At 43.0% G+C, this 27,879-nt stretch overlaps 1 protein-coding gene across 36 annotated transcripts in view; it reads right to left on the bottom strand.

The window, feature by feature from the left end:
* Nucleotides 1-27,879, bottom strand: part of SVIL (supervillin) — a 635,411-nt gene that overhangs the window by 306,637 nt on the left and 300,895 nt on the right. For 17 of the 36 annotated variants that reach the window (XM_085631809.1, XM_085631812.1, XM_085631797.1 and 14 more), the window contains 3 exons: nt 10,169-10,252; nt 2,987-3,898; nt 2,456-2,626 (listed from right to left, as the gene is read on the bottom strand). The exons of 14 other annotated variants lie outside the window; for them this stretch is intronic. In XM_085631809.1, coding sequence (XP_085487935.1) covers nt 2,456-2,626; nt 2,987-3,898; nt 10,169-10,252 — 1,167 coding nt within the window. The remainder of the gene's footprint in view (nt 1-2,455; nt 2,627-2,986; nt 3,899-10,168; nt 10,253-27,879) is intronic. 5 more of the 36 variants (XM_085631793.1, XM_085631830.1, XM_085631813.1 and 2 more) reach the window with 3 other exon arrangements.

The raw sequence follows: 27,879 nt of genomic DNA, 5'->3' as shown, positions 1-27,879 counted from the left end.
TCAGTGGCAAAGTCCCAGGATTAATGAAAATAGGCATTCCTCACCCCACACGATGAAACGAGTGCTCCACAATAGTTATATAAAAACTTTTTTTCTCCACATGGAGCATATCCTCATCTTTAATGATCATTAAGACTCAGACCATCACAAGGAACAGAATATGGTCTGACCATACCATCCTGCTAAATAGGCTTCTGCTCATTAGGCATAACTAGTGGTGGGTATATCAGAGTCTGCTATTGTTAGGATTCAATTACTCTTTCAAAATCAGAACCCATAAGTTTGAAAATGATCAAATGCCATCTTAGTGTAAAGTGCAATGTGGAGTAACTTGGGGTTCCCTTGTCCACACTATACTTCAAATTCTGCTTGCTTCTTAGGGCACATTTAAATTGCCCGGCGCAATTCCGGATGCATGCAGAGAATACCCAGGCATATATTAATCTGGAGAACAAAGTGGTGAAACATTCCAGCATAGCAGGGCGTCTTGATCAGATTGATTTTTAGATTCATAAAAGTTTACTATGCCTGAAAGGGACAAGGAAAGCAGCCTTAATCATAGGGAATGTAGGTCCAGAGGTACTCTTTCAACTGGACGACAAAAACACTGCATTCACTCACCCCATCGTAATAGGTAAATAGACAGGATTCCTATTTTTCATTGTATTCTTCAAATGAATGCATGCCAACAGCCTAACATTCTGCACTGCTGAAATTCTTTATCTCCCTTAGTCTCGCATTGAAAGAAAGGTCAAACTTGCCCTCATGTGTTTTGTATTACTGAATTTTAGTCTACACCAGTCTGCCAAAAGGAACGGATCAGCAGAATGCAAAGAGAAAAGCCAAGTAGCCAAATGGTGCTTCTACCTATACACAGTTGACCATGTTATGCCTACTGATGACTCCCCGCTGACTTTCAGTGGAGTCAGGATCCTTGAATTTATCTCACCACTATGCACCTTTATTGCAAATCCCTGCTGTCTGCTTTCAGTCATTTGACCCATCAACACTTACAGGATAAACCATGCTCAAAGAGTTTGAATGCCCCAAAACGAAGGTTGACATTAGAGCTCAGCTTTGCAGAATTTCAATACCTTCAATGCACAGAAGCTTGAAATGCAAACATTTCAGAATGACTTCCAACTAAACGTTCATGGAACAGTTAAGGCATCCCAGATTCAGGCCCAGTCTATGCATCAGTTTGGGCTTAGATATCTAGAACAGGGAAATGTATTTTAGCACTCTGTAGAAGCACCCCAATTGTTAGCCCAATAAGTCAGGCCAATATTTAGTGCTCATCTATAAAGTTGTTACTTTAACCATCCAGTTACATAGGTAAGATTTCACGTGCATTTAATAGAAGTTTGCAAAAGTAGACCATTTTCTAGAAAGATTGTAAGTCTTGGAAATGCTGTATGCTTTGTACATGTGGGTCATCCTTTTGTTTATGTTTTGGGTATGGCCGTTACTGGATTCATACCTCCCCTTCCTTCTGCACATTTGCAAGCCTCCTTAACCCTTTCCTTTACCACAGTCTAAAATATCCTACATTCCTGCACACAAAACACTTCACTTGTTTTTCTACTGTCCATTTTTGTGAAAGATAAAAAGGTGCATTCTTGACGCCTGTATTATAGGGCCAGGATGGATTATACATTCTATACAAATTTCAACTGCTTAGATGAATAAATGGGTATGACTACTTTGAGTGGCACTGCGGACTACAATTTATGACTTGTTTCAAGAGGTATCTTTAACTGGTATAAGAGGAAATTCTCAGCATTGGTATGGTTCCAAGAAAGAGTTGTAAATGTTTGATCTAATAAAGAGCACTAAAAAGACCGCTATATTTCAAGATCCTTTGCCAGAAAAGACTAACAATTTTTCAAAGAGCTCTTGGGTCCAGTCACTGTAGGGCAGGGCTTTCTAAAGTGTGGCTATATATGGAGAATTTCACATGGCAAATTACTATCCTGAGTAAAAAGAATAAGTACAGATGGGTTTTATTCATTTGTATCAGACTCTAAGGCACTTGCTTCACCTGGTACATTCCTAGACAAATATGTTGCAACAATAGGAGAAACGCACATCGCTTATTGTAAGCTGCCATTCTGAAAAGTAATATGCCTTTACAATTCTCGCAATATTAATCTGGTGTTTGACCTCCCTCTTTCCAAGAAGGAAATTGTCAGAACTGAAAATGTAGGTCTGTTGCCCTCCAAAGTGATTACATTGTGCACTATTTGAAGAGAATGAGCCTAACAGTTGCTTTGTTTTTCAAAATTGTGGCAAAGTGAACATTACTCTTATGATATTAGCTAACAATTGCTGTAGAGGTTTTGGACAGCACGACAAATCTGCAGCGCAAGTGTTGAGATGCTGTTTGTTCAGACGAACTCCAAAGCAAAACATGTAAATTTAGAGTACAATACCACAACTACACACAATTGCCTACCTATCAGAATCCTTCCGCTCTGCTGAGGTTATAGGCTGTGTTCTAAACCTCTCCGAGGTCTTTCTACTTTCACCAGGAGTAATATAGCGGCGTGGCTTTCGACTGCCTCTTTCCCTTTCAGAACCAGCCGACAAGTCAATACCTGGTGACGGCATCTCAACTCGAGATTCACTTTTCAATCACAATGAAGGATAGAAATTAAATGAATGAAATGGAAAGAAAGGAAGTAAAAGTACAGATAGACGCAACTCAAAACAAAAGCCACTCAAACTTAGTCTATATCACTTCACACTACTCTCATGCATGTTCCATGCAAAGAAGTATGGCACGCATGCCAGCTTTGCCATTACTTGCATGAGCAAGCAAGGGTGCACGATTAGGGAGGACTGTTCTACCACACAAATACTGGAATACGTTGCGGTGAGCTAAGCAACTTGTGTTTTAATGCAAAACACAACTAGTATTGAGGTGTGGGTAAGTTCACAAGGACGTGCAAGGGTAACACTGAAACAGATTTGAAACATCACCTACAGTTCAGGTTTCTTGCTGGAAGAGGCAGTCTCCAAATAGGTGCTACGAAGCTGAGCAACAGAAACCTTCGTGTCAAGTATGCCAACCTCGCCATTGGGTAGACTTGCTTCAGCAGTTTGAAAGTCAGCGCCTTGCTTCATGGTTGGTTCTTTATATTTAAATACTTCCAGCTTTGAAGAACCCGTATCAGCGGACAACGAGCGAGTCAGCAGCTTATGTTTCATGGTAGACACTTCTGGAGTAGGACCTTTAGATTCAGGACGCAAGACAGATCCACTATGTATGTACATAAGAGTTTCACTCCGTTCAATGTTTTCAGGGATCGTGCTTTGAGAGTCTGACATCTGTCGAACAGACAGCTGCATATCTTTCCGAAGTGCTGAGGTTTTAACAATTGGCTTTCTTATAAGAGAAACATCAAGTGTGGATTTTCCTTCTTCCGCACATCCCCTATCATTTGTGCTCAACGCCGGTCCGTGAGTTTCTGATGGGAAGACTGTCCTACTTCTTAACAGCTTTCTAGGCTCCTGTTGCTCTTCCACATTAGATGGTGGGCTTTGCAAAATATCTACCAATTTGCTGGTCTGAACTCCGTTGCTTCCTGGTAATTTAGTTACACAGCTGACACCAGCAGGTACAGTGAGTCTGCTGACGGACACCGGTTCAGGTTCGTGCATCTTGACTATCTTGGCAGTGTGGGCCAAGCCAGCAGGCTGGATATGGCCATGAATTGGTTGATGAACTGAACTGACTGGATGGGTGGAAACCCTATCAAATGCAGAGGTTTCAGACTGCAGAGGCATGTAGTGCACTGGAGCAGGATGGTGCTTTCTTTGAGGAACCAAATCTGGGGTAAATTCAGGGCTCCCACGTGAGCTTTCATCTTTCACCAGCCTCTCTCTAACTTTAACTCTTTAAAAAAGAAAAATGATTAGTGCTCTCATCATCCATGAAAGATAAATGGCAGCAGAATGAATACACAATCTCTACAATGCTCATACATGAGTTGGCCTCCTGATTGGTCACAACTTTACATATTAAAGGACTTCTGTCAGATAAATGCCAGAGTATCATGAGATGTCCAGTTTGCAAGTACGGAATTGTGGAAAATTGAGAATCAAGAATTTAACATTGAAGTAGTTACATTACCATCTCTAAAACCAATTGCTAGCATTTCTATTACATTTGTACTTTTACCTAAATATCAAGATAACAATGAATTGTAACTTTCAGTTAATAGTATTTTTGCACAATGAGGCTAGTGTGCAGAAATAGCACGAATGCAGAGAAAAGTCACAGTATTTAAAGATTTCATCTACACACAAAGTGGACATCTCTGCACCCAAAGAAACATACAACTATGGTAAATTTGTTTGCATTCACAGAAATTGCAATTAAGCGAAAATGACATGAATCTACACAGAACATAATATAGCTTGACTGGGGATAATCAAAAGTTCAAACAAACTGAAGTACAGGGATACAACCCAAACCACCAATCCAGTTAAACGCAAGTATCAACAATGGATTGCAAATACCAATCCCTACAGTCGTAATAAGATTTACTACTAAAACCCACTCACAAAAGTGACACGATACAGAACCTTTGGTTAAGGTCAGATCACAAATAATTTTTGCAAGACTATATAACCTAAAGCAAATTGTTGGCCCAATCTTACTCTCAACCAAATGGAGAGCTTGCGTGTACTGAGTGCAAAGTCACTTCATTCAATGCTTAAATGAGAAATATAACACTTCACATTCTCTTTATATTGTCATAATTTATGGATTGCAATGATTGTGTAGTAAAGTCTTCATGCAAAACAAATTCCATTCCCTAAAAAGGGTAAATTTAAGAACCAAGAATGTAATTAGGAAGGAATAGACAATGAGAAGTATTCTGGGTCAATTCATGATTGTGACCAATATCACAACCCCTAAAGTCACTGCTCAGGACATTGCTCCTAAGTGGAGTAAAAATGGGCACAGAGAGCTTTAATATTGAGGAAGTGTAACTGGACCATGCAAATTAGGCTAACAATTTACAGACAAGAATTAAGACAGATAGTTTTATGAAAAATGATTGATAAATCTGTGTAAGCTACTTTGCTTTTAAGATCTTTGGCAACGATCCTCCACTATCAGTGTCATCTGCAGATGTTAAAGAGGTAGTCTTTTATGCCAATGAACCCCTTAGCATAGTGGGGTGTGACTAATAAACAATGCTGCACTAAGCAGTAATCAAAGCAAAAATCCAACAGCCATAAATATCAAGTTGCTAAATAACTCAATTTTTAAGGTTTAAAAAAAAATATATGATTACCTAAAATATAGCTGCCGTGTAAAGTAGTAGACTTTTGCTTTGGATGTACTTACTAGTAATGATTAATTAAAACCGGTTGAAGTTGAAAAACCATGGATTTTACATGTTTGAAGCAGACGAGAGTCCTGTCCAGTAATCTGTTTCTTCTGCAATGAGAGTACTCTACCCCACAAGAGAAAAGCTTGCCTACATATCAAATACAGCAAAGTGGCAATTTGAAACCTCAAAAGGTAGGAATTTTCTTCACAGAACGGCATCTCGACAAGTAAGCTGAAAATCCACCTAGACAAAACACTGAAAGAATGTCAGATGCGCATACAGGGCTGAGAAATGTATAATGGACAAGGCTCTCTCCTAAAGTACTTCAAACATGGTTTAGTTTGTTAGAGAGTACCAAAGGTCCCACTTGCCCAATACTGGGAAGCCAATAGGTAACCAAGTATACTACATTGTGTAGGTGTGTTCTTTGTGAAAGAGAAGAGCGTCCTCAATCACAGTGAAGTTAGCCAATTTACACTGCATCTTGCTGTGGTGGGCAAAACAAAAAAAGATGGGCATAAAATGGAGAGCTGGGTTAAAGGCTCTATAAGGAGTAGATTATTTAATTTTAGGTATATCAAAAGTTCTTATACAATGCTAGCCCTAACAAAATTCCCATACATGAGTTGAGAAGATGCTACTGCAGTGAGCACCAATATTCTATGATCTTAGGAAAAGCCTAGAAAAATCTTCAATAGAACACTACAGCAAATGACATGACCCAAGAATAAAGACTAAAATCATCATTTGAATAAACAATATTTTAGACCGTTTTATATATTATGGACATTTGCCCTTCTAGGGCATCTAGCAGGCAGGCTTCCTCAAATCACGTTTGCCAATTCCCTTCAGTCTTCATTGGTTTTATTTAAGATTAATTTGAATCGAGGACATTTCATTCAGGCCACAACCTCCCTGATTCACAACTGAATAAAGGAGCGGCTATAGCGAAGTCATAAAGCAAGCTTGAAAAGGATTGGTTGTCGCATATATGTAGAACTTTAATCGCTGACACTTTCATCCCACTCTCTTCATCCATTTTTCTGTCAGTGTTCCATTCATGTTTGTTTCACCCACCACAGCACAAAGCATGGGGCACACGGTTAGCCCACTTTAGCCACTGGCTTAACTTTGAACGACCAGATTCTGCATTGGCACAATGTCCACTTAAACTAAACCAGCGCATTGGTTGTGTAACAAAACAAAATTACAAACCTCAGCAAAGCCAAAAACAGCAGCCAACGCTAGACTGACTGGCTTTGCCATAATTTGCTCTTCATCAGCTCCAGTGAAGTATGTACATCAACTAGAAGTGATAGCGACTAGAGGGACTTATATGAAGTAGGAAAGTTGAGATCATTTGTACTGGCATTATAGTTTGATATCCCCAACTTCATGGTGAGCTCAGCCTGCAGCAAACAGACTTTCTCCTCCAACCTAAATAAACCATGTAGGGAAGAGGGAGCTAGGCACAGAAGGATCGAAGGAGTTGAAACCTCCAAAATCATGTATTTGTGTTCTTCTGTCCAAAGACCTAACCGCAATGGACATGCAACAATGAGGACAAGGCTACCGGTTTAGGTACCATTGGAGACAGAAAACAATTAACATGCAGTTGTCTGCACACAGACACTTAAGCTTCTGGGAACATGAGGCCAGGGTTGACTAATCTCAATCAGATGAGATGGTCATATGATGGCTTATTTTCGTTTAACTGAAAGCATGCCAAACCGAATCGGTGATGCCATTTTCTGCTGCTTTGACGTACTAGAAAACACATTAGGCATATGACACCAAATACTGGTCCTACACTGGTCTCACATTGCAGGTAGAGGTCAACTATGAAGGAACTAAGCAAATCTTTGACACCTAGCCATAAGTGACAGAGGTAAGCCAAAGTGAAAGGAGTTTTCCAAGATCCATGGTTTCTGCTAAACCTGCCCAGACGCTACCCTACAGTCTGGCAAAGTTACACTAAATTCCCTTGAAAGAAAGGGTGTCCTTCAAAGCAGTGTGCTACTGTTACAGAATGCTCAACTTAAGTCCATAGGATGCTGCAGCCTTTAGTTACACCTTATACCCCGAGAAGAGAATTGAGATCTGCCAGGTCTCATTGGCCTGTATTTCCAGCATTAAAAGCTTGCATTGGAGGATGTCGCTCTGGCATCTTTGACACCAAGATGGGGAATTATCTTCCTCTTTTGCTTAGGCAGGAAAAGTCCAAGCCAGCTTTCCGAAAGAAGCTAAAAACCTGCCTTTCTAAATCTGCATAGTACCTTGAGCTCACCTGATCGGGACTTTTGGGGCAAAACCGTTGCACTGGGACACTTCAGACGAAGTAGCCATGCACTTTTTGAAATCATTTTATTATTAATTACTACATTTAAGGGGGATACATTTCTAGGCAATTCAATTTTTAAGCTACGTAATAGGGGCATATTGTATGATTTGACACATTGAAACAGTTTCCAAAACTTAAATTGGTGGATTATTATGAGGAGCATAACATGTACCTGGGCTACAGTATTTTTTTTATTTTTTTTAAACAGCAGTCACCATTATCAAATGAATGGAAGCAGTCACCTGATCCATCTTTCTGAATTTATATACAACTCAAAATGGTGTCACTCCTGCAATAACACGTTATAGTCTTGGTGTATGATTTACCTTTTAAATGGAAAACATTTTTTTAAATTATATCCTTTCAGAATTAGCACACTTTCAAAAGAGCAATATTTTTTCCACTCGCATTAGATTTCATTAACAAAACATTTTAGATTTCCCAGACCTCATACATCAATGCAAGATTAATTCATGCAGTGCTGAACAAAAACAAATTCGACCGTGAAAATGTCTCATATGTAATACTTCATTAAAGGTTAAAAATTAATTCTCGTCATAGCTTTGAAATTGCCTTTCGAAAATGTTCCTTACTAGGTTTTTGTAGCTAGTTCCAGAATGTATTTGAAATAAAAAAAATTACACAAACACCACACACACCACACACACACACACGTAAAATCTTGTGATTCCAAAAGGTCTTTAAGATAAGCCAGTGGACATGAGATCTATACAGCAAGCTGCGTGACTACATTTAGATTGGAAATGTGTACGATTAATTGTTTTGCTTAGCCCATACTTCAGTCACCTTTACCCATGCCAATCACTGAGCAACTACTTACAATCCCTCAGTGACAGGAGGGGTATGGAAACCAGAGCATTGACATAACATAGGACTAGTAAAATAGACTAATGTAACATTTTATATACCACACAATCTTTCTCCAATGTTTTACATTTACATTACAATAAAGTACTCTTTTAAATATTTCGTTTCAGTCCAAAATGAGTTACCAGTTCTAGGTTTCCATGAGCAAGAAGCTGCACCACCAGAAAATATACGAATGAGTGCAAGGATCCCTTAAAGACAAGTTTTCATTGACTTATGATAACTTAAAGGCCTTAGTAATCAGGCAAAATGGGATCATATGAAAGTATTCACCTTTACTCAAAAAAAGAACATGTCCTATGAGACTCTTAAATAGGTTTGTTCATAGACTCCAATTAATTGTGATGTACCAAAAAGGCAACTTCATTACTAACCCAAGAGTTGTACATTTACTATTTTAATAAAAATACGACCCAATATTTTTTTACAGTCGGCTTCAAGGAAGTAATTATGCCACACCACTGTGATAAACAAGTTGTGGGAAAGATGGGTGGATGGGTACCTCCACTCTAACTCAGAAATAATTGGACGCTGCATTTTCATTTCAACGTTCAGTAGGAAATCAAGAACCAAATACGGCTAGAGATCTTCCCCTCTACCCTGCTATTTTCCTAGAATGATATATAATATACTTGGCTGTATGACAATTGCTAACATTTGTTTTAAACATCAAATCAATCTAGGGGATGTCGGAGCTAAAGCCAAAACCTGAGAGATGAGCATCATCACATATTAACAGCATTTTACTAAATGTGTTTTAGAGGTGCTCAGAAGCACCAACCGTTTCTACTAACCTTCTAAAACATCACGAGTAACAGTGAAGCGGGGTGGGTCTTACCAATGGTGTTTTCACTAGGTAATAAAGTGGTACATACGTTTACGCCACTCAACTGTTTGCAAAATGTTAAATGAGAAATACAAATATACATTTGTCAGGATCTCAAGCTTTGGCAGGTTTATACAAGGACAACCTGCTCCATGCCTAGTGAGGATCTAAATGGGAACTAAAGAAAAAGTAAATTTACTTCACTTCTCTGGAACACACAACCACACTAAACACTCCAATTGTTACACCCTGCCCAAATCTAGTTTATATTGTTTGATACTTTTGTTAGCAGCATGGTGGGTAAACTGCAATTACCCATCAAGAGGGTGCATTTGAAGCTTGTAAATGACCATTATACAAGCTTAAGAATTAATTTAGGTAATTAGTGGGAATTTGTTTTTGTTTTTTCACACAGTTTAAAACACACTGATCATATCCAATTAAATGTAACATTAAACAATAACAGAAAATAAGGCTAGCATACTTTCTTACAATAGAAAAACCTATTAATAATTAGCCACAACCCACACAAAGAATGGTGCAGAAAAACAAATTTTCATTTGACACCTACCAAGTAGTTAGTTCAAATAAGTAAAACACAAAATAGGCTGCCCAATTAATGTGTTTTTCTGGAGGTATTTGCTGGAAGGTGGGATTGCTATTAGATTGAGATTAGAGACTATGCAAAACAGTGCAGTTACTTTGGATAGAGGATACTAAGGGGTGGGGGACGGATTACGAGGCAGCAATCACAAGGTTCAATACCTGGAGGGCCAGTTGATGAGGGAAGGGGTCTCCCCGTCTGAATCTTTCTGGAGAAACCACTCTGGTGTGGATTTCCCCGAGCTGCTACAGTACACAAAGGATAACAACTCTTATATTTTCAACAAAACAAAAGAATCAACATTCACATTTTACACTTTTCTATGTTGCTTGCATAGCTCTTAATACAATGTACAGTAATATTCGCCACCACGAGACAGTAGATCCAAGGGTCAAGGCTGGCAAACCAGGTTTGAACTTTATTACAGCCATCATTTTTATGGATTAAACCATCTGGAACACAAAATTGCATTTCCATTTGGGGGGAGGGTAAAGCTCTATAACATGAGCTATCCGAGACATTGCCCTACAACCATACAGAACGGGGGTAGAGATTTTATAAATTAGAACTCCTATTTAAACACCAAGAGTCTTGTCACCTGTGTGGCACTATATGAACTGCTAATCCACATTCCGTTTCATGAATCTTTAATACAGAGGTCCCAGGCTTGAATATCTAAATTCATACAAGACTTGTGCACCACTTGTTGTGGGAATTCTTTAATCCTGTTCAAAGGGAATTCTGCCTTGCACCACGGGGTGGAATGCAGCTTTTTGAGGGACCAGATCCAATATATGCTTCTAGTTGGTCCCAGTACAATGGTGCAGTGAGGAAGCAAACTATTCAACACTGCTTAAAGGAATAAACAGTGGTTACCAATATCCTTCATGGATCCTTAATCAGCCTGCTTGCAGAAACATTATACAGTAGATACCAAAACATGCTGGTACAACTATTGCAAAACATTAAACCCACATGTTGCCTTCTTCCAGTAGCTGAGTGGTGCAAGGAACGCTTGCCTGTTTTATTTTGCAATGTCAGCACAATTTTAAGTTTAAATTTGTTAGTGTTAATACATCACTGGAAGTTTTAAATTCACTCTGTATAAAAGTTGTTTTTTTTTTAAGTAATATCTTGAACCATACACTAATTTTCAAATGCAACCATGTTAACTCTGAGGGCTCTAGTGATGCTTATAATTTTTTTTAAATTTCTTACCATTAATGTTGATCTGATAAATGTATTAATCATTTCATATGCAGCTCGCTTCTGCGATACCCAGGACACGATCCAGTGCATACACCAAAGCTTTTCCACAAAATGTAACATGCGCCCACAACCGACTCGCAGTTTCTCAACCTGCACTTCACTACCACCATCATAATTGTTTTTTCCAACTTTTATAATCTGTCGAATTGGTGTCATATTAAGCTCTACATGAAACGTACGTTATAATACACAGCCATTTCAATGGACTGATAACCATCCTAGTGTTCACAAACTACAGCAATTAATTGACACCACCACTCACTACAGGACACACCCTCCATTTCTGCACCAATAGCAGGCTTCCCCCTTTGAGGTTTTAAAAGCTTCTCAGCATCAAACATCCAAGTACATTCAAATAAATGATGGTCATATTTGGAGAGTATCTAACATCTCTTCCTGTGTGTGAACACCTAGCCTTGCAGCATGGATAACATGGTTTACCTTTGCTTCTTCTGGATCTCCCATGCATCAGACAAGGTCACTAACAACCAGGAACCAAAACAGTCCATTTTGCCCAATGGTTCACAGAGAAATGGTCAACCCTCAAATTTGCATTCAAGAGGGAAGCTATTGTGCACTTTCTGATCTGATAGCAAACAGATCTAAATCTACCCTCAGCCTAGACATGTCCATTAAAGCCTTTAATAAAGCGATTTTAATTATCAAGAATTTCAACAATATGCGGTGGCCAGGTTGGCAACCCCTTCTTCCCAACACCCAACGACTAGCTTTCCTAATTGTTTGAAACTGGAGTTCACAAATTATGTAGATCCAACTCAGGAGAACCAGTTACCCTTAGCAATGGAATCCCCGCTCTGTTAATTCAGTACGCTTTTTTGTTGAAGCCATTGTGAAGCAGCAATTCACTCTGCAGCTCAGCAGACAGAACTTTAGCTGACATTTATACCTGTCCGACACACACTCTTCAATGATTCGACACCAACATCTGCCTCTGTGTTATCCACTCTAAATTACTCCCGATTGTCTGAGCAAGATCCAGGGGATACAAAGTACATTTCAGACCAATCTCAGGTGCGCCGTGTCACGAAAACTCAGGATTATTTTGGGCAGGTGAATTACCTGCTCATTACCTTCAAAGCTGGCTTTCAGCCCAGCAAAGACCAATGACACCATTTCGGCCATACCCCTTTATTTGCAAACTTGCTTATATGGTAGCTGACAAAGACTTGCAGTTTAGAATGCTCACCATCATTCAACAGGACATAATCACCATTCAACAGGACAGAACCAGAAACCTTGTATACCTGGGCTCTGTACTCGTGTGTACATGGATCTTATGGTTTCCATATATGAGCAAATGATACTCCATTTAACCTCCGTGTGGACTAATCTGGAATTACATCTATCAACATTGTGAAGGTGCACTGTGCATCCATTACCTGACTTCCAAAGTCATTGTCTAAAGCACAACTCAGACAACTTCACAGTGATGGAAGTCCAAGGCAAGTAAGACCCCCTGGAATTGCTGTCTGGCTGTAGGGCAGCCCTAAACCACTCAATTGATATCCAGCATTGCCTGCAATGTGAGGGGTGAATCAGTGAACTTAAACTGGAAACTATCACTTAAACAATGTAATATCTCGCAATAACTCACTCCATAGAGCCCAAAGACCTGATGCACTGCACTGTTGATACTCACCTGGACTATTGCAACTCTGACCTGTTCTTACCCTGGCATACATTTCAGAACACAGTAGTCAGATTACGAGGTGCCCCAAATTTTCTTAATTGATTCTGTTACAGAGGCCAGTAAGCTGTGACAGCAGGGAGTAACAAACAGGTAGGAAAAGACCTACTTTAAGTAAGTTTTAGGAGCTGAATAAATTTGTCAGGGGCAGATGTTGCACATATTTAAAAGCCAAAAGCAACCAGCAGGACAAACTGTTGAAGTTTGCTGTGCATATTAAATGTAATCAAAGATTAGAGATGCATGATGTTGTGCGGAAAAATGCATTTAAGAAAATTTATTCTTAAGAAACTCTCCTCAAACCAGTTTTCTTGTTGCAAACCAATGAAATTCTCATGTTGTCGAATCCCTCCTGGTGAACGCCATTCGAGTATAAATATTGCCCTCAATTTTTTTTAGAATCACCGTTTCTTTATTGCATACCTTTATGTCTATCCTTAATCTTCCCACTCATTTTTTCTTCCTCTTTATTGCTGTACTCTACACACCCAGTTCTCCCTCAACTACATTTTTTCCTTTACACTACGGACTAGACCTTTGTACCACTAGTCCTCGCTTTAACCTTTGAACCTCACGCCCTACTCATTCCGGCTACCTCTTGCACTACTACTACTTCCATTACCCCAATTCTCTTTGCACATAGAGAAGTGCCTATAGTGGAGGACGGAACAATGAAGTAGAGAACCTCGTGTTAAAGGGATTAAGATACATTGTGTGAGAAGAAGTAGGAGACAACTAAAGAAGTAGAGGTGGGGACAGGAATAAAGGGAAAAAACAGATCTTAAAAGAGAAGATGTCAATATCAAATCGCTAGTCCAGACTGAATGTTGGGATCCATGAAAATGATGGGTGCCCATCCTTGGGGATCCCTGCAGGGACGCAAAAATAAAGAAGATAGTCCAGGACACCTAGTGAGCAGGATTAGAAACTTGGCAGTAAAACTAAGAAAAGTTCATAAGAGAAATAAGAGAACAGTGGAAAGTAATATATGGTGGCCCACCATGTCAAATGTTACAAACAGGTCAGGCACCATTAGTAGAGGAGCAACTTGCTAGGTGATTAAAAAGTGCAAACAGAATTCCTGGTAGAACGGACATTGTGGGATGCAAAGCAGAGAGCCCTCAAGTCTCATGAGTTGCTTCATCATCATCTTCTCGGATTGGTCCATTGAGGTGGCTGTTCATTGCTCTCCCGAACATAGATGTCGCAGGACTTTCACCGGAGGTCTAGTGGGGTGCTGAAAGATAAGCGCTCGAGGTAGAATTCAACACAGCCTTCAAATTGAGCTTCAAGAGTAGCACTCGGTACTGCTTTCTTTAGAGTACTCCTAAAACACTCAACAAGTCTGTTGGCCTGCAGCCACAAAGGTGTACTATTTTGAGGCTTTATATTCAAATGCTCCAAGAAATCTTTAAACTCTCGACTGCTGAAAGGCAGGCTACTGTCAAACTGATCTATGGCGGGAACATCCCATGTCGCAAAGTTGCCATCTAGTCCTTCAATGAATCGTTTGAACAGTAGATTAAGGATCTTCAATTAATGGAAATTGTGAGTATTCATCCATCACCACCAGCAGGTGATGTCTATTGTTGAGTGGACTAAAAAAAAAAAAAAAAGTCAATGGCTATTCTCTTCCTGGCATGCTTTGGGAGTTCTGACATGTTCAAGGTGTGGTGATTAGTTTTTGTTTAAAGACCATTGCAAAGAGGAGAGGACTTTAATTCCTTTTTAATACAGTGATCAAGATAAGGAAATCCGAATCAGTCTGTGAGTTTGTTTTGTTGTAAAGATTCCACAATATCTCTCATGGGCCACTTTAATTATTTTCTGTTGCAGACTCTGCAGAATCTGAATTGACCCTTGCAGGATAACTCCTTCCTGAGTTATGGACAGTTCATCTTTGACATTTTTGTATTTTTTATATTTACCATCATTGATGAGCGTTCTAGTATGTTGGTTTCATGACAGATGTGTAATTCTATCCATCTTTATCCTTTCACTATAATGGCTTGTGGCAGGGATAACCTGGGCTAACGAAATAGCAGCTGGTGCATTTGATTTTTACAATGAAATTGATTTAGGCTTCAGCCGTCTTGGATGGAGTACCATGCCCTTGTATAGGCACTCTGGAAAAGTAGTCAGCAGGGTTCTGATCCTTCCTTGAACCATGCACAATGGTACAATTGTACTCTTGTAGCAACTGTTCCCGTCGCTGAATGAGCGGAGGCATTTTGGCTCGCCAAATATAGTCAGTAAAACTTGGTCAGTTATCAGCGTAAAATGTTTTTCCATACAGGAATAAATGGAAATGTTCAAAAGCCCATACCACAGCCAAGCTTCCTTTTCAGGTTGCAAGCACTTTGTTTGGGGCAAACTTCTATATGTCATTGAGAATCAGTATGTCCACTGTGCTGTGTATGGATAGTGCCTAACCCGACTGCCTCATCATCAGCAACCCCTGCATGATGCTTTGAATTGAAATATGCCATTTCAGTAGCAGTTTCAAATGCTTGTGTCATTCTTTTGAAGTTTCTCGCATTCATGTAGTCAATGAAATGAAACATTTATTTTGGTAAATTCTCTCAATGGAGCACTTTGTGGCAAAGTTTTGTATGCATCTGGAACAATAACTGGCAATGCCAAGAAATTAAAGCACCTTACAAACATCGTGTGTGGGGGGGGGGGGGGGGGGGGAATGGAGAACAGCATTTGACAGCGCTTGTACTTTGACTGGTGTCATACCTCAATGAGAAAAGATATGGCCATAGAATTTTAGCTTTTCTTTTTTTAGGCACAGCGGGTATACAATGTCTTGCCTAGAACAGGATCAGGATCAGGATGTTAACCAGTCACAAGGACTCAAACAGGGTTTCCCAGGTTACTAAGTCAATAGCACTGGCCGTTAAGCCACGTCTCCCCTTCCCTCATTACAGTCTGGCTGATCAGAAAGCAACTAAGTATTTTGTCAACGCAATCATGGGCCCAGGGCACTACCATTTTGAGTGAGGAAGCCTCTGACACTGCTGGCGCAATGGGGATTAAGGGGCAGCAGCCTGCAGGGAGGTCTGCCCCCAGGTATTTTGGGGACATGGAGTAGGCAGACAACTGCTCAAGGGTTGGGCAATTTTGAGGCTACTTTTTTAGCCCACAGGGTTTATTGACTGGCATTCTGTTGTTAACACAGTGGTTGGTACCTAGGCAAAAGTCATGTTTGCAACTATTTGGCTGTTCATGCAGCGTAGTTACATATCAGGTTTTTATGCTGCATATTGTCAGTGAGAGCGTCGCTTACCGAGATGGCCTTATCCAGCAATGAGATGGTAGCCCAGGCTATGCGGCTGCTGGAGGCAGCAGGGCGCTTGAACCTCTTCTCGGAGGAGGTGCTGCATCATGGCTGCCACCCCATAAGGAAGGCTGTGACAGGGGTCATGGCGTGTTCTCCGCACCAGACCCACGATCGCAGAATTGCCCAGGTAGGTAAGACGGGGTCACTCCTAAGTCATGAAGGCAGCCTCAGGTGCAATGGGGATAGCAAGGCAGGCGGCAGGAGGTGCAGGCCGGTGAGTTAGCAGCTGAAGTGCAGCCTATGAGGGAGGAAGCACTTAAAAGCGCTGACTCGCGGTAAGGGTGAGGCCTCACGCTCCGTTGCGATAGGTGGGGCCACCGTGTATGCTAGTGCGGCCCCAGCCGAGGAAAAATGAAGCACGTGTGGGCCAGGGAGGGAATTTGTATGCGTGCAGTCACACTGGAAAAGGGAGGTGCTCGAGGTGACAGGATATTGTTGGAGGAGGTAGAGCAGGGGCAGGACAGAGGGTGAGGTGCAAGAAATAGATTTCAGCCTGGTTTACCAGGAGATAATGTTGGAGAGTGGGGAGACTCTGGGGTTGGAGAAGGAGACAGTCGGGGTTAGGGCAGACTGTGGCAACTGGAATCCCATAGATTGGGACAGTGGTGTCTGGCTTGACAGGGTGAATACCCCTGTATAGGGGCAGCCAGAGGATAGCAGAAGGGGATAAGCAAGCACTCCTTCAAGCGAGCCCCGATAGCAGTGGTAGCTGCTGAGCCATGTTGGCAAAACCAAGGGGGATGATGGACAGTGTTGAACATTGCAAGCACTCACCCCCCCAGTCAACTGATCTGGGTTTAATCCATCATCATTCTTTAGCTCACTCCGCCACCCCAGTTCAGACATGGCCATATGTAAATCAGTCCGACCCTGTGCCTCATGGCAACAGTCCAGCCCCGAACTGCCAAGCCATGTCTTCCCTGGACCGGAAACCAGCCTCCTGGGACCGGTTTCCGGCTAATCAGCCGTCATCAGCCAGGCTAGCTTGAATCCAGTGGCAAAGTAAGCAAGGAACCCACGTCTGGGCATACCCTGCCAACTTAGGGCGAACCAAGCAAAACCAAAGGGGATGGCCGGGGTGTTGAACATTGCAAGCACTCACCCCCAGTCAACTGATCTGGGTTTAATCCATCATCATTCTTTAGCTCACTCCGCCACCCCAGTTCAGACATTGCCATATGCAAATCAGTCTGCCAAGCCACGTCTTCCCTGGACTGGAAACAAGCATCCACTTTGCCACTGGATTCAAGCTAGCCTGGCTGATGACGGCCAATTAGCCAGAAACCGGTCCCAGGATGTTAGTTTCCGGTTCAGGGAAGACATGGCTGGTCAGTTCGGGCTGGACTGTTCCCATGAGGTACAGGGTAAGACTGATTTGCATACGGCCATGTCTGAACTGGGGTGGCGGAGTGAGCTAAAGAATGATGGATTAAACCCAGATCAGTTGACTGGGGGCGAGTGCTTGCAATGTTCAACACTCAACCCATCATCCCTTTTGGTTTTGCTTTGAGCCATGTTGGAGCGAGGATAAAGGGGAGGACCAAGGTTGTAGTACAGAGGGCAACTTTGGGCCACAGGCACGTCAATCTTTAGTAGGCAATGTTACCAGGCCCCTTTTGAGAGTATATAGTAGGGAAGGTAAAGGAGGGCTGGAGAAAGGAGGGATGATAGAGGCAGGATACTTGGCATTGGGCTGGGAGGAGTGTAATGTGGGGGAGGGGTCCAGGTGGGGGCAGGGTGCAAGTGAGGGCCGGTTGTTGTCAGTTGTGGGAACGTACCAGCACACCGGACCTACCTTATATTTCACAGGTCGCAGTAGAGCCAGTGGTAGCAGACTCCAGAGTGCTTTGTATGACTCAGAGGCCCAGAGGTGAAGAGAAGGCTTGGCCCCATGCAGCTAGATGTAAGGAGACGGTGCACTGCAAGATCACTGCCACAGGAAGGTCTGCCGCGTCCTCGTGGTGTAATGGGCAGGAGGGTGGAATACAACCCAGACGGTACTATTCTAAAGAGGAGTAGGTCTGTGTCAGCAGATTGGGAGAGCAGTACACAGGCCCTCAGCGTTTGTGGTAACAAAATGCAACAGTGCAACATGATATAAGTGTACTGGAATTTGATGAAGAGTTTGGAGGAGGGTGAAGTGCGTGACGACAATGAGGTGAAAATAGCAGCGGCAGAGAGAGGGCTGGCAGCTACAGAAAGGGAGGGGGGCCACTAATTGTTCTGGCTGTAGTGCCTTGCCGGTTTCCGACAAGGTGAGTAGTGGAACCCAGCGGAGACCGTAATTGGCTAAATGGCAGGCCCATGAGGACACTGACTTTGGCGAAAGATCAGCCATAACAGTAAATACACCCCTGCAATGGTATCAGTCGGAGTGGAGGCGAATGCACCTCACGGTAGCGGAGAGGCCTGCTTGAGCAAAGGTCATCATATAATGGATATAGGTGTGGGGACACAGGATCACACATGGGACACAGGTGTCGTATGCACAGGGGTCAAACGCCAGGGTAGTTACGGCGAGGTAGGGTTAGACTCGGATAAGGGGAAAGCAGGGTTACTCGTCAAAGGGTCCAGCAAACACTTGGATGATGAGAGGGATGCCACAAAGGATAGCCAGACAGATAAGTTAGAAAGTAAGGCGCTGAAAGCTAAGAAACTCCCTTAAATAGGGACAAAGCATTTGGGAGCACATCTAATGGAGGCCACTAAAGAAAATATGGAAAGGTGAATACTTTGAAATGATGAAATTGCTGCACAGGGAGAAAAGGTCAAACAAAGGGTCCAAAGAGGAAGAATTTGAACTGTCTAAACAGCCCAAAGTCCTGGTCACTATTGAGAATTGGACGGCAGCTTCTTCATTTATGATAGTGTATACTGCGAAAAGTACCCAGAGAGGTCGATTGCAATGTTTAAATATGGGACTGTGATTAGAAAGGCGCAAATCAATTATGGTGGGTATGCATGGGTACAGTACGATGAGTTTAGGGCCTGCATGGCATTTGATACAAAGGCTCAATGGGGCAAAATTGACATGACCTATGGCAGCATAAAACGGGCCCTGCTAAGTTAGGTAAAGATTTTCACAGCAAGCGGTTTGCAGATTGTCCATGGCCCCTTTCATGGGAGCCCCACTCAAGGGAGGGGAGGGAGGTTAGGTAGAGGCCAGGCCAACAATTTCAGCACCTACTGGGATTACAAAGGGAGCTACACAAGAGAAAATTGCATACTTCATCATGAGTGCTTAATGTGTGCAGGCAGATTCGCCTTGGTTAATTGCTTTGGTACGGGGGTGGGCCGGGCCTCGTCATTGCAGGGTCAGCAGCAGTGATACAGCAGGAGAAGGGACCTGTGGGGAAGCACTTGTATGCCCATTAAACTAGACAGACTGGGTTTTTGACTTGCAACATACGACAGATAGGATGAGGCTCAGGTTTTACTGCAGGGGTTTACATGGGGTTTCGGACTAGGGTACCGGGGGCAAACAAATGAGACGCTGGCAAGACGACTTGAAATCAGCCAGTGAGCACAGGCAGGTAGTGAGGGACAAGTTAGTTAAAGAAATTTAAGGCAGGACGGCAGGGCCTTTTGATGATTGGGCAATAGATGACTTTGTATCGGGGTGGTTCCTAAGAAGGAACCAGGCCAATTTCGACTTATTCAACACTTGTCTTCGCCAGAGGGCCAGTGCATTAACAACTATTACTGAAGAGCAGGTAACTATCACACACTCATTGGTAAACGTGGCCTTATCTCTGGTGGAGAAAGAAGGACGGGGCACTGGTGGCAAAGAAAGATATTTAGTCTGCTTTCCGTTTGTTGCCAGTACACGCAGACGACTTTCAGCTGTTGGGGGATACAGTTTGAAAGGAAATAGTACATGGATCAAGCACTGCCCATGGGTTGCTCCATATCGTGCTCTGTTTGAATGCAGTAACAGACTACAGGAGGTAGCCCATAAACCCTAAAAAGACCAGAGCAATAATTTGTAACAAACAATATCTCAAGGGTATCGTTTCAAAGGACAAATATACATATATGTGTAATGCCACAGTTAGACTGGATTGAATCCATAGGGCAAAGAAATCAGGAAAACATTTCATGTAAATGTAGAATATATTTCATGTAGTATACATATTGGACATATTAACTTAATATGTTCAAGCACATACGTTACATTCAATGGCATGTAACCAACAAAATACTGTGCACAAGTGCTCGTGAAGTGTAGTGACGTGCAAGTGACACAGGACGTCGTATAAACAGTGAGAATGATGGGTGCAACAGCAAGTGAGAAAAAAAAAAAACACACGATTTACATACCACAATAATAAATGACAAGAAATATCAATTTTGAATGTGTAGGGTATCCGTGGGTAGGGGCGCCAAGAGCTCCACTGTGGGAGTCGACGGTGTTTCGGCCTGCATAAATCTTAGGCCATCATCAGGACCAGGTGACAGTTCAATTGCAGTGTCTTAATATCCAAGAGGGATTAGTCCAAGAAGTGGTTATCGGTGGGCTTGGGACGATGAGAATGCTGCTGGAGAACTTCAATTGCAAGGATAGTAAATATCCGGACATGGGACAGCGATCAGCCTATGAGTCTGTCCGTCTGTCAGGAAGGAATCACAGGTAGCCGGCAGGAGTCTGTCGCGAGAGCGTCAGCGTGTCAGCAGTATTACATAACCCACTAACCTGAGCCAGCCAGCAGAAACGATGTAGGAGATGTATATCCCCCTTCTTCTCCCCTCCACTGACACCCACCAAGGGATAAAACCAGAGTGGTGCGGGAAAGCGGCGGGGAGAAAAGGGAGGAGAAGGGACAATGGCCTGGGTCCAAGGCAGGTCTTCGGATCTGAGGCAGGGAATGCAGGGACGAATTCTAGGCGGGGTCTGGCACGGATACTATGGATGAGAAAGCAAACAATGAGTCAGGAAGCACTATAGGTGAAGGAGTCTCCCACACCCTTTCCCCCACTCTCGCTAACTCACTGTTCTTATGAAGGATGTCTTCCAGTCTTCACGGAAAGGGATTCGCCTGGTGTTTAGAACCCTACTCCCTCGCAGGTGTCCCGCCTCAACAGTCTCCCCAAAAAGGATGCCAATGTCCCAAAAGAATGAGTGTCCGGAGGCTGCAAGGAGCGCTGGTATGGGCTCGGGAACGGAGGACAAGGGAGGACTCTCCAGCCCCCTACAATCCGGCGTCTTGTCCTCCTCCTAACACCCAGTATACCAGCGAGTGCCCACAACCACAATGCACTGTTCCCCGGTTCCTTCACCGCGGAGCAAACAATGCGAGGAGTAATGTTTCTCCCCACCGAGCGCCCAACCGCTGTTCCTGCACAGCGCGAGCGTGGAAAGCCTAACAAGCGTGTAGCCGGATGTCTCCTCGCTGTTCCTTCACAGCGGGAATGACTCAAGATCAAGGAGGAGTTTCGTGTGCTCCAGTGCGGGTTTACCTGATGTCCGTTGTGCTTCGGGGATCTGTCGGTGTCCGTCGCGGCGTCTGCTGCTTGGACTCTGTCGTCCCACGTAGCGTCTTTTCTCAGTGGAGTCGTTGAGGAACGTTTCCGTTGTTCGTGATCCGGGTACTACGGGGAGGGGGAGTACCTCACACGGCACTCTGGGTCTTCGCTCTGTGCGAGCTCCAAACCGGAAACTGGGGCAAGATTGTCAAGCGCCTCCTCCTAGTGGAGGAGGTCCTTTATGGATCGGTGAACGCGTACTTGGATGACGCGAGTCCTTCCGGCCTGTCCCAGGGTTTTCTGGGTTATGTAGTTCACTGCCGCTGTTTGTGGTGTTCGTGTGATCGCGACAGAGTCAGGCTGTGTTTAATCTGTTTGAATGCTTCAGCACCTTTTTGCAATGGCTCTATCAAATGTACAGGCCATGTCAATGTGGCACACAAACTTGAGGACTTTTTTTGTGGGGAACCCCACTACCACGTAGTCAGCATGCACAGTCAAGTTTTTAGGAGCCGATCGGGGACTTGGGGGTGCCTTTTGCAAAAGAAAAGGCAGTGGAGCCCACTGCAGTGATCTCATTCCTCTGAATGAAAATGGACTCCTGTGTAATGATAGCCAGGTTGCCTGAAGATAAGAAACGGTCTGTAATAACTGCTGGACTATGTTGGGGGGAAAAAGAGTCAGTGAAGGCAGTACAGGTTTTGTTGAGGCACTTGCATTTTGCACACAAGGTGGTGAGAGCGGGGAGGACTTTTTATAGGAGACTGGGTTTGGCTGTTTCAGGGCTCCCATGGCTGCATCATCATTTAAGATGGTCAGCTGGGTTGAAAGAAGACCTGAGGATGTTTAGAGTTTTTCTGCACTCCTTTAACGACAATCCCTTGGCGTCAATGGCAAAATTCAACTGGGACACTAAATTTTTCTGATGAGTTGAGTGACATTGGTTACGGTCTATACTGGCAAGGGCACTGGTGTGCAGAGGAATAGCTTCAGGCTTGGAAACAGGGTGGCTGCAGTATTGCCTTTTTAGAATTCTTTCCTTTGCTTGTGGTCATAGCGCTGTGGGGTGACCAATTCCAGCACAAAAAGGTTCGGTTTACAGTGAACAGCATGTCGGTAGTGCAAGTCGTTAACAGGCAGTCAGCAAGGGACTCTCAGCTATTGAAGTTACGTAGGGTCTTTGTGTTCAAGTGTCTACAGTTGGATATGGTGTTAAGAGCTTGACATGTGCCAGGGGTGACCAATGACATTGTGGATGCTTTGTCTTGTTCACAGTGGGAGAGATTCCATGGACAGGCCAGGGAGGCAGACAGCGTCAGGACAATAATGCCACAGCACTTCTGGACAGTAGGTGAAAAAGGATGGAAAGTAGGCGAACAAGGATTCTTCAGTTGGTTGAGGAGTCATTAGCTGTATCTACAAGAGCGTAATACTCACAAGCTTGGGCAGAGTTCTTGGCGGGGGCACAACAGATAGGGACGCATGATTCAGGGTGGAGGACGTTGGGCAATTCATGATGAGATTGATAGACAAAGGACAGCCCAGGGTCACTATGGGAAGTTAGTGGGTATTGCATTCATGCGTAAGGTATGGTGGGGTTTGTGCCTTCTGCAGGTGAGCTGGGGAGAAGGATTCTGGATGAGTGGTCAAGGGAGCGGGGTCAGTCAGGTGGCAAGAGGAAACCTTTGATGCTGAGTATATTGTCCAGGGTGCTTGCAGAGTAGCCAGGTGTTTGCAGCTGAGACAGAGAGACAGTTCTGTTTTCCACACTATACGTTGTGGATGTTCTTTGCTGTGTTCAGAGTGAGCTATTGGGGCATAAGGGGAGCCGAGGGTTACTCTGAGGAAGTTTGTGAGGGTAGAGCAGGGCTACCGGTGTAGCTATAGAAGTCAGCGACTGATCAGAGCGGTCAGAGTAAGAGCGTTCTATTATCGCTTATCCCAGGGGACGACTTCTGCCCCATGCTTTAGGGTCGGTCACTGAAGCCGCAGGCTGTCCACAGGAGCAGAACAGTGTTTCAGCACTTGGACGGGAAATCAGTCTCTGGTTTCCAGTTGCTGGCAATCTTGCACAAAGCGTCAGCTTGCGTTGGGTTAGACGCTCAGGATTTCAGGACCCATTTCTTCAGAATCCGGTTGGCTACAGACACTCGTAGGCGGGGAGGGGAGATTGGGGAGGCGGTAAAGAAAGTATCATGGGTTTGGGGCATTGACCATCCAACTGATCTCCGGGTAGGTTTGTGGAGAAGAGATTCACTAAGTAGCAAACAGGTTGTCATATTTTGTTTTTGTCTTTCAGGCTCTGTTCCTGGGCTGTTAGAGATGGATTTGAATATATGGATTGTGCGACACTCCTTCATAAAGTGGGCTGAGCAGCAGGCAAAGTCAAGCACTCACAGGTCAAATTTGGTGTTTAACATTGGCATGTACACCATCTCTTGGCACAGGAGGGGAACGGACGAGTTATTGCCTTGTTTGAACAGATTGTTGGAAGGTGGTAAGTGCCCCAATATATTACTCCTACATTTACGCGAGAGCGATTTGATTGTACAGAAAGGGCTAGCATTGGTAAAGGGTATAAACAAAAAAGAGGCACCTCCACTTTCTCTGGTGGAAATTGGCAGAGAAGTTGCCATCGTTTACAAAAGTTTATTCTTGAAGGCGCCAATTCAGGCTGAAAGAATGGGTAGATTAGTTCACGCCTGGATGTCACAGGAAGTTCAAGTTTGTGTACATAGTCTACTTGAGTAGGGGTTAATAGTTTTACTAAAAGTTGGAGTTCAAAGGGCACAGTTACAGTCAAACAGACCTGAAGCGGGTACAATATTACTGTATTACGCAGTTGTAGGGGAGGGGGTAGCTTAATATAGGCGGGTTCATTTGTATAGTTAGGTTTTAGTCTCGTTTTGCAGAGGCGTTGGTTTTTTGTGATGTGCACCAGGAAAAAGTGTTTACAACAGACAGAACTAAGCAGTGACATTACAAAGCAGGGACTACAACGAAAGCATTGTTACCAAGTGTTCTATTACAACGCAAGTCGTTACGATTTGCTTTAGGGAACGCATTGTTGGATTTTAAATCCAACACCTTCCCTACTGTTGCACAGACTGGAGTTGGAATAGTAAAATATACTATTCCAAAGTCCAAGGCAAGTCGTAATGACTTGCGTTGTAATGGGGCACATGGTAACGACGCGTTCGTTGTATTGCCCCCGTTGCAAAGGCATGCATTGTAAAAGCATGCATGAATAGGTCATACATCCATGTGCATCTGTTTCAATAAAGTGGCCTTTTTCAAACAAATCTGTTAGTGGTCTGTGCTGCTCCCCCCTTCCCCAATGCAGCACGTATTTTCATAATCCTATTGACCCAACTAACTCATGGTTGATACGGGACAGCCATCTTTTGGGTTAAACAACCTGGCTGTGAACTTGCATTCATGTTCAGTAAATAAAGGATCTAAAATACAACAGAACGAACAGGAAATTTGGTATTTTATATTACAGCCTGTTTAAAAAAACTGCGAAAGTGAGTTCGGAGTTACACAGGGACCATTCTTCTCATCAACATGAGCATGGTGCTCCCGGCGGGTGAGCTGTGTATCCCAAGTGGCCGAGTACAGGGTGCCCCACATTAAAGTCAGACCTATTGACATTGCCTAGGATTGTTTATCCATCAATAGATGTGACGCTCTATGCAATCCATCCAACCTCTCTCCACAGATTGTATGTTTTTGGGTTTCGGTTTAAGAAATCTTCAAATCTTTTGACCCGCTATCGAACAGCGATTCACAAACTTCAAAAACTGGTTAGGGATTCGAGTACAGCAGTGAAGCTGTCAGCCTTAATAAAGGGAGGGAAGAGGGGCGGTGTTTAAAATTGCATGCTCAGCTGCACTGAACTGGTTTAGGTTAAAAAAAGAACTAAGCCTGTTCTCAAAAATGTGCTCTGGAATTTCAAGACCAACACTTAAGCACTAACACATGATATGTCATGGGGCTTCTTGGCGAGCATTAGACCACTCAACTTTTGTATGGCCAGAGAATTAAAATATTACTTTAATTATTAAATGTGTATATAAAGTTATGTAACAATATAACAATTCTTTTAAAGATAAAATAGTAGATTCTACCGGAGCAGTTTTTAGGAGAGTGGTCAACGATATATACAGTACAAGTTACATTCACGTAGCAGAGGAAATCAGCGAATTACATACAAAATCACATTCTACAATTTATAGAGGATTTAGAAAGGTGTCATGAATGGGAAGGTCCACTTTTGTTCTGAAAGGCAGGCATACACTCCAAGTGAGTGGGGTTAGATATTCTGTTGCCTCAAAGCCATACCGAATTCCAGCCACAAGCTATCTTAAAGACTTGGTCTCTTTAGGTCTCGCCTGAGACAGCACATGCATACATGACCTCTCACTTGAAAGCCAGATATTTTGTTTAGTAAAAGGGAGTTTGAACCTGCCAACTGCTTGCCATTCATTGCCTTACCACTTCATTTGTTGCCTCCCAATTGGCCAATGTGTGCCACTCTCACTTCCTCTTTCATTTCTCCCTTCCATGGAGCATGAGCCAAGTACTGACGGCTACATTTGGATTAGTGCCCTTCAATGCTAGGACCCGCTCAGAGCGGACAGAGTCAGTGCTTTCTTGTTCTCAGGAAGAACAGAAAAACAGTAAACTGCCCTCCTCACTACGGACTTTCCTGTCATACCCAGTGCCTAAAGACAAAGGCCACCTCCACTAGCTGCTGATGTCAATCTTCGCTTTACACGGCTATGTTGCAGACCAACCACGTTTTTTCCACCATACAACCTCCCACCTGTCTCAGCTCGCTGGTACAATCCCTCATACTGCAGCTGCCCCAGGTCAAACGGATGCTTTGCTTATCTTCACACCCAGAGAGCATCAGATGGCATCACCAAAAAGCCCACAACTGAACAGGGAGTTACAGCGCACCACAAAACACCAGGACTTAATTTCATATCAGAGAACGTCACAGCACAGAACACTATGGCACAGCATAACCAACGAAGCCTGAAAGCTCAACACAAAGGTGTACAATGTGGCATCAAAGCAGAACGTATCATGTTCAGGGGTACAGCACAACCCATCACATATACAAGCACAGCACACTATAACATGACAAATTAATTCACAACAGCACAACATGTGACATTACAGCACAACATACATGATATTGCAACATACAACAGCAGCACATCACAACAAAACTAAAACATCACATTACTGTACAACGCCACACCGACCAATGGAGCTTCAAGCACAACACATCAGCACAGCTGGAGACCACATTGGTTACTCCACAGCACAAGATTGAGGACTCGGCTTTAAAAAGAAAAGGTTCACAACAAAAAGGCAACTAGAAAAAAAGTTTTGCTTAACTACTGTGAAATTTTAGATCCCATTTATTTGAAGCATAATTTAGTCAAATGTGTTATATGGTAGCAATTTCAGAAAATATTCATGATGTAGAAAATCAGTGTAACCAGTTGAGACAAGATTATGACACCTGAAAATAAAGAAGCATTGGCAAAGCCAATAGGTCTCACTGTGGTCAGCATTTTAGTTTTGCGAATGCAGGTCTGTTTTGACATGGTTTTTGTAAAACGTTATTATTGTGGGAGTTGCTAGGCCCTCACCATTATATCAAAAATGTTTGTTAAAAGCAAAAGTATCTTAAGTCTCAAAAAAGCACACATTACCACATTAGTCCCTGGCAACGAAAAATTACTGTGTGAAGATCTACTCCATGATAAAGAGTAGAATGTGGTCACTCACAGGGAGGCCAGCCTGTAGATAGATGGAGGGAGAGATGGATAGAATTTTAATAAAATCAAAAAGGTCTTGGTTAACATCAGACTTAATTGCTGCCTAATTTTTTCACAAAAAGTCACAAAAGTGCACCCATGGTATATGTCCTTGTATTAGTGCAGATTTAGGACTTTCAAGAGTTCAGACTTTCAAGAGTTCACACAAGTAAACCTGGAAATCGCACTTCTAGAAAATGCTTGCGAGCTGCATTGTAGCACAAGAAAATATTTGCTCATGCGAAATTC

The sequence above is a fragment of the Triturus cristatus genome, chromosome 10 (assembly GCF_964204655.1).
Source record: "Triturus cristatus chromosome 10, aTriCri1.1, whole genome shotgun sequence".
In the NCBI taxonomy this organism is placed as follows: Eukaryota; Metazoa; Chordata; class Amphibia; order Caudata; family Salamandridae; genus Triturus; species Triturus cristatus.
The sequence above is the reverse complement of the archived record's forward strand: the minus strand, read 5'-3'. Positions and strand labels throughout refer to the sequence as shown.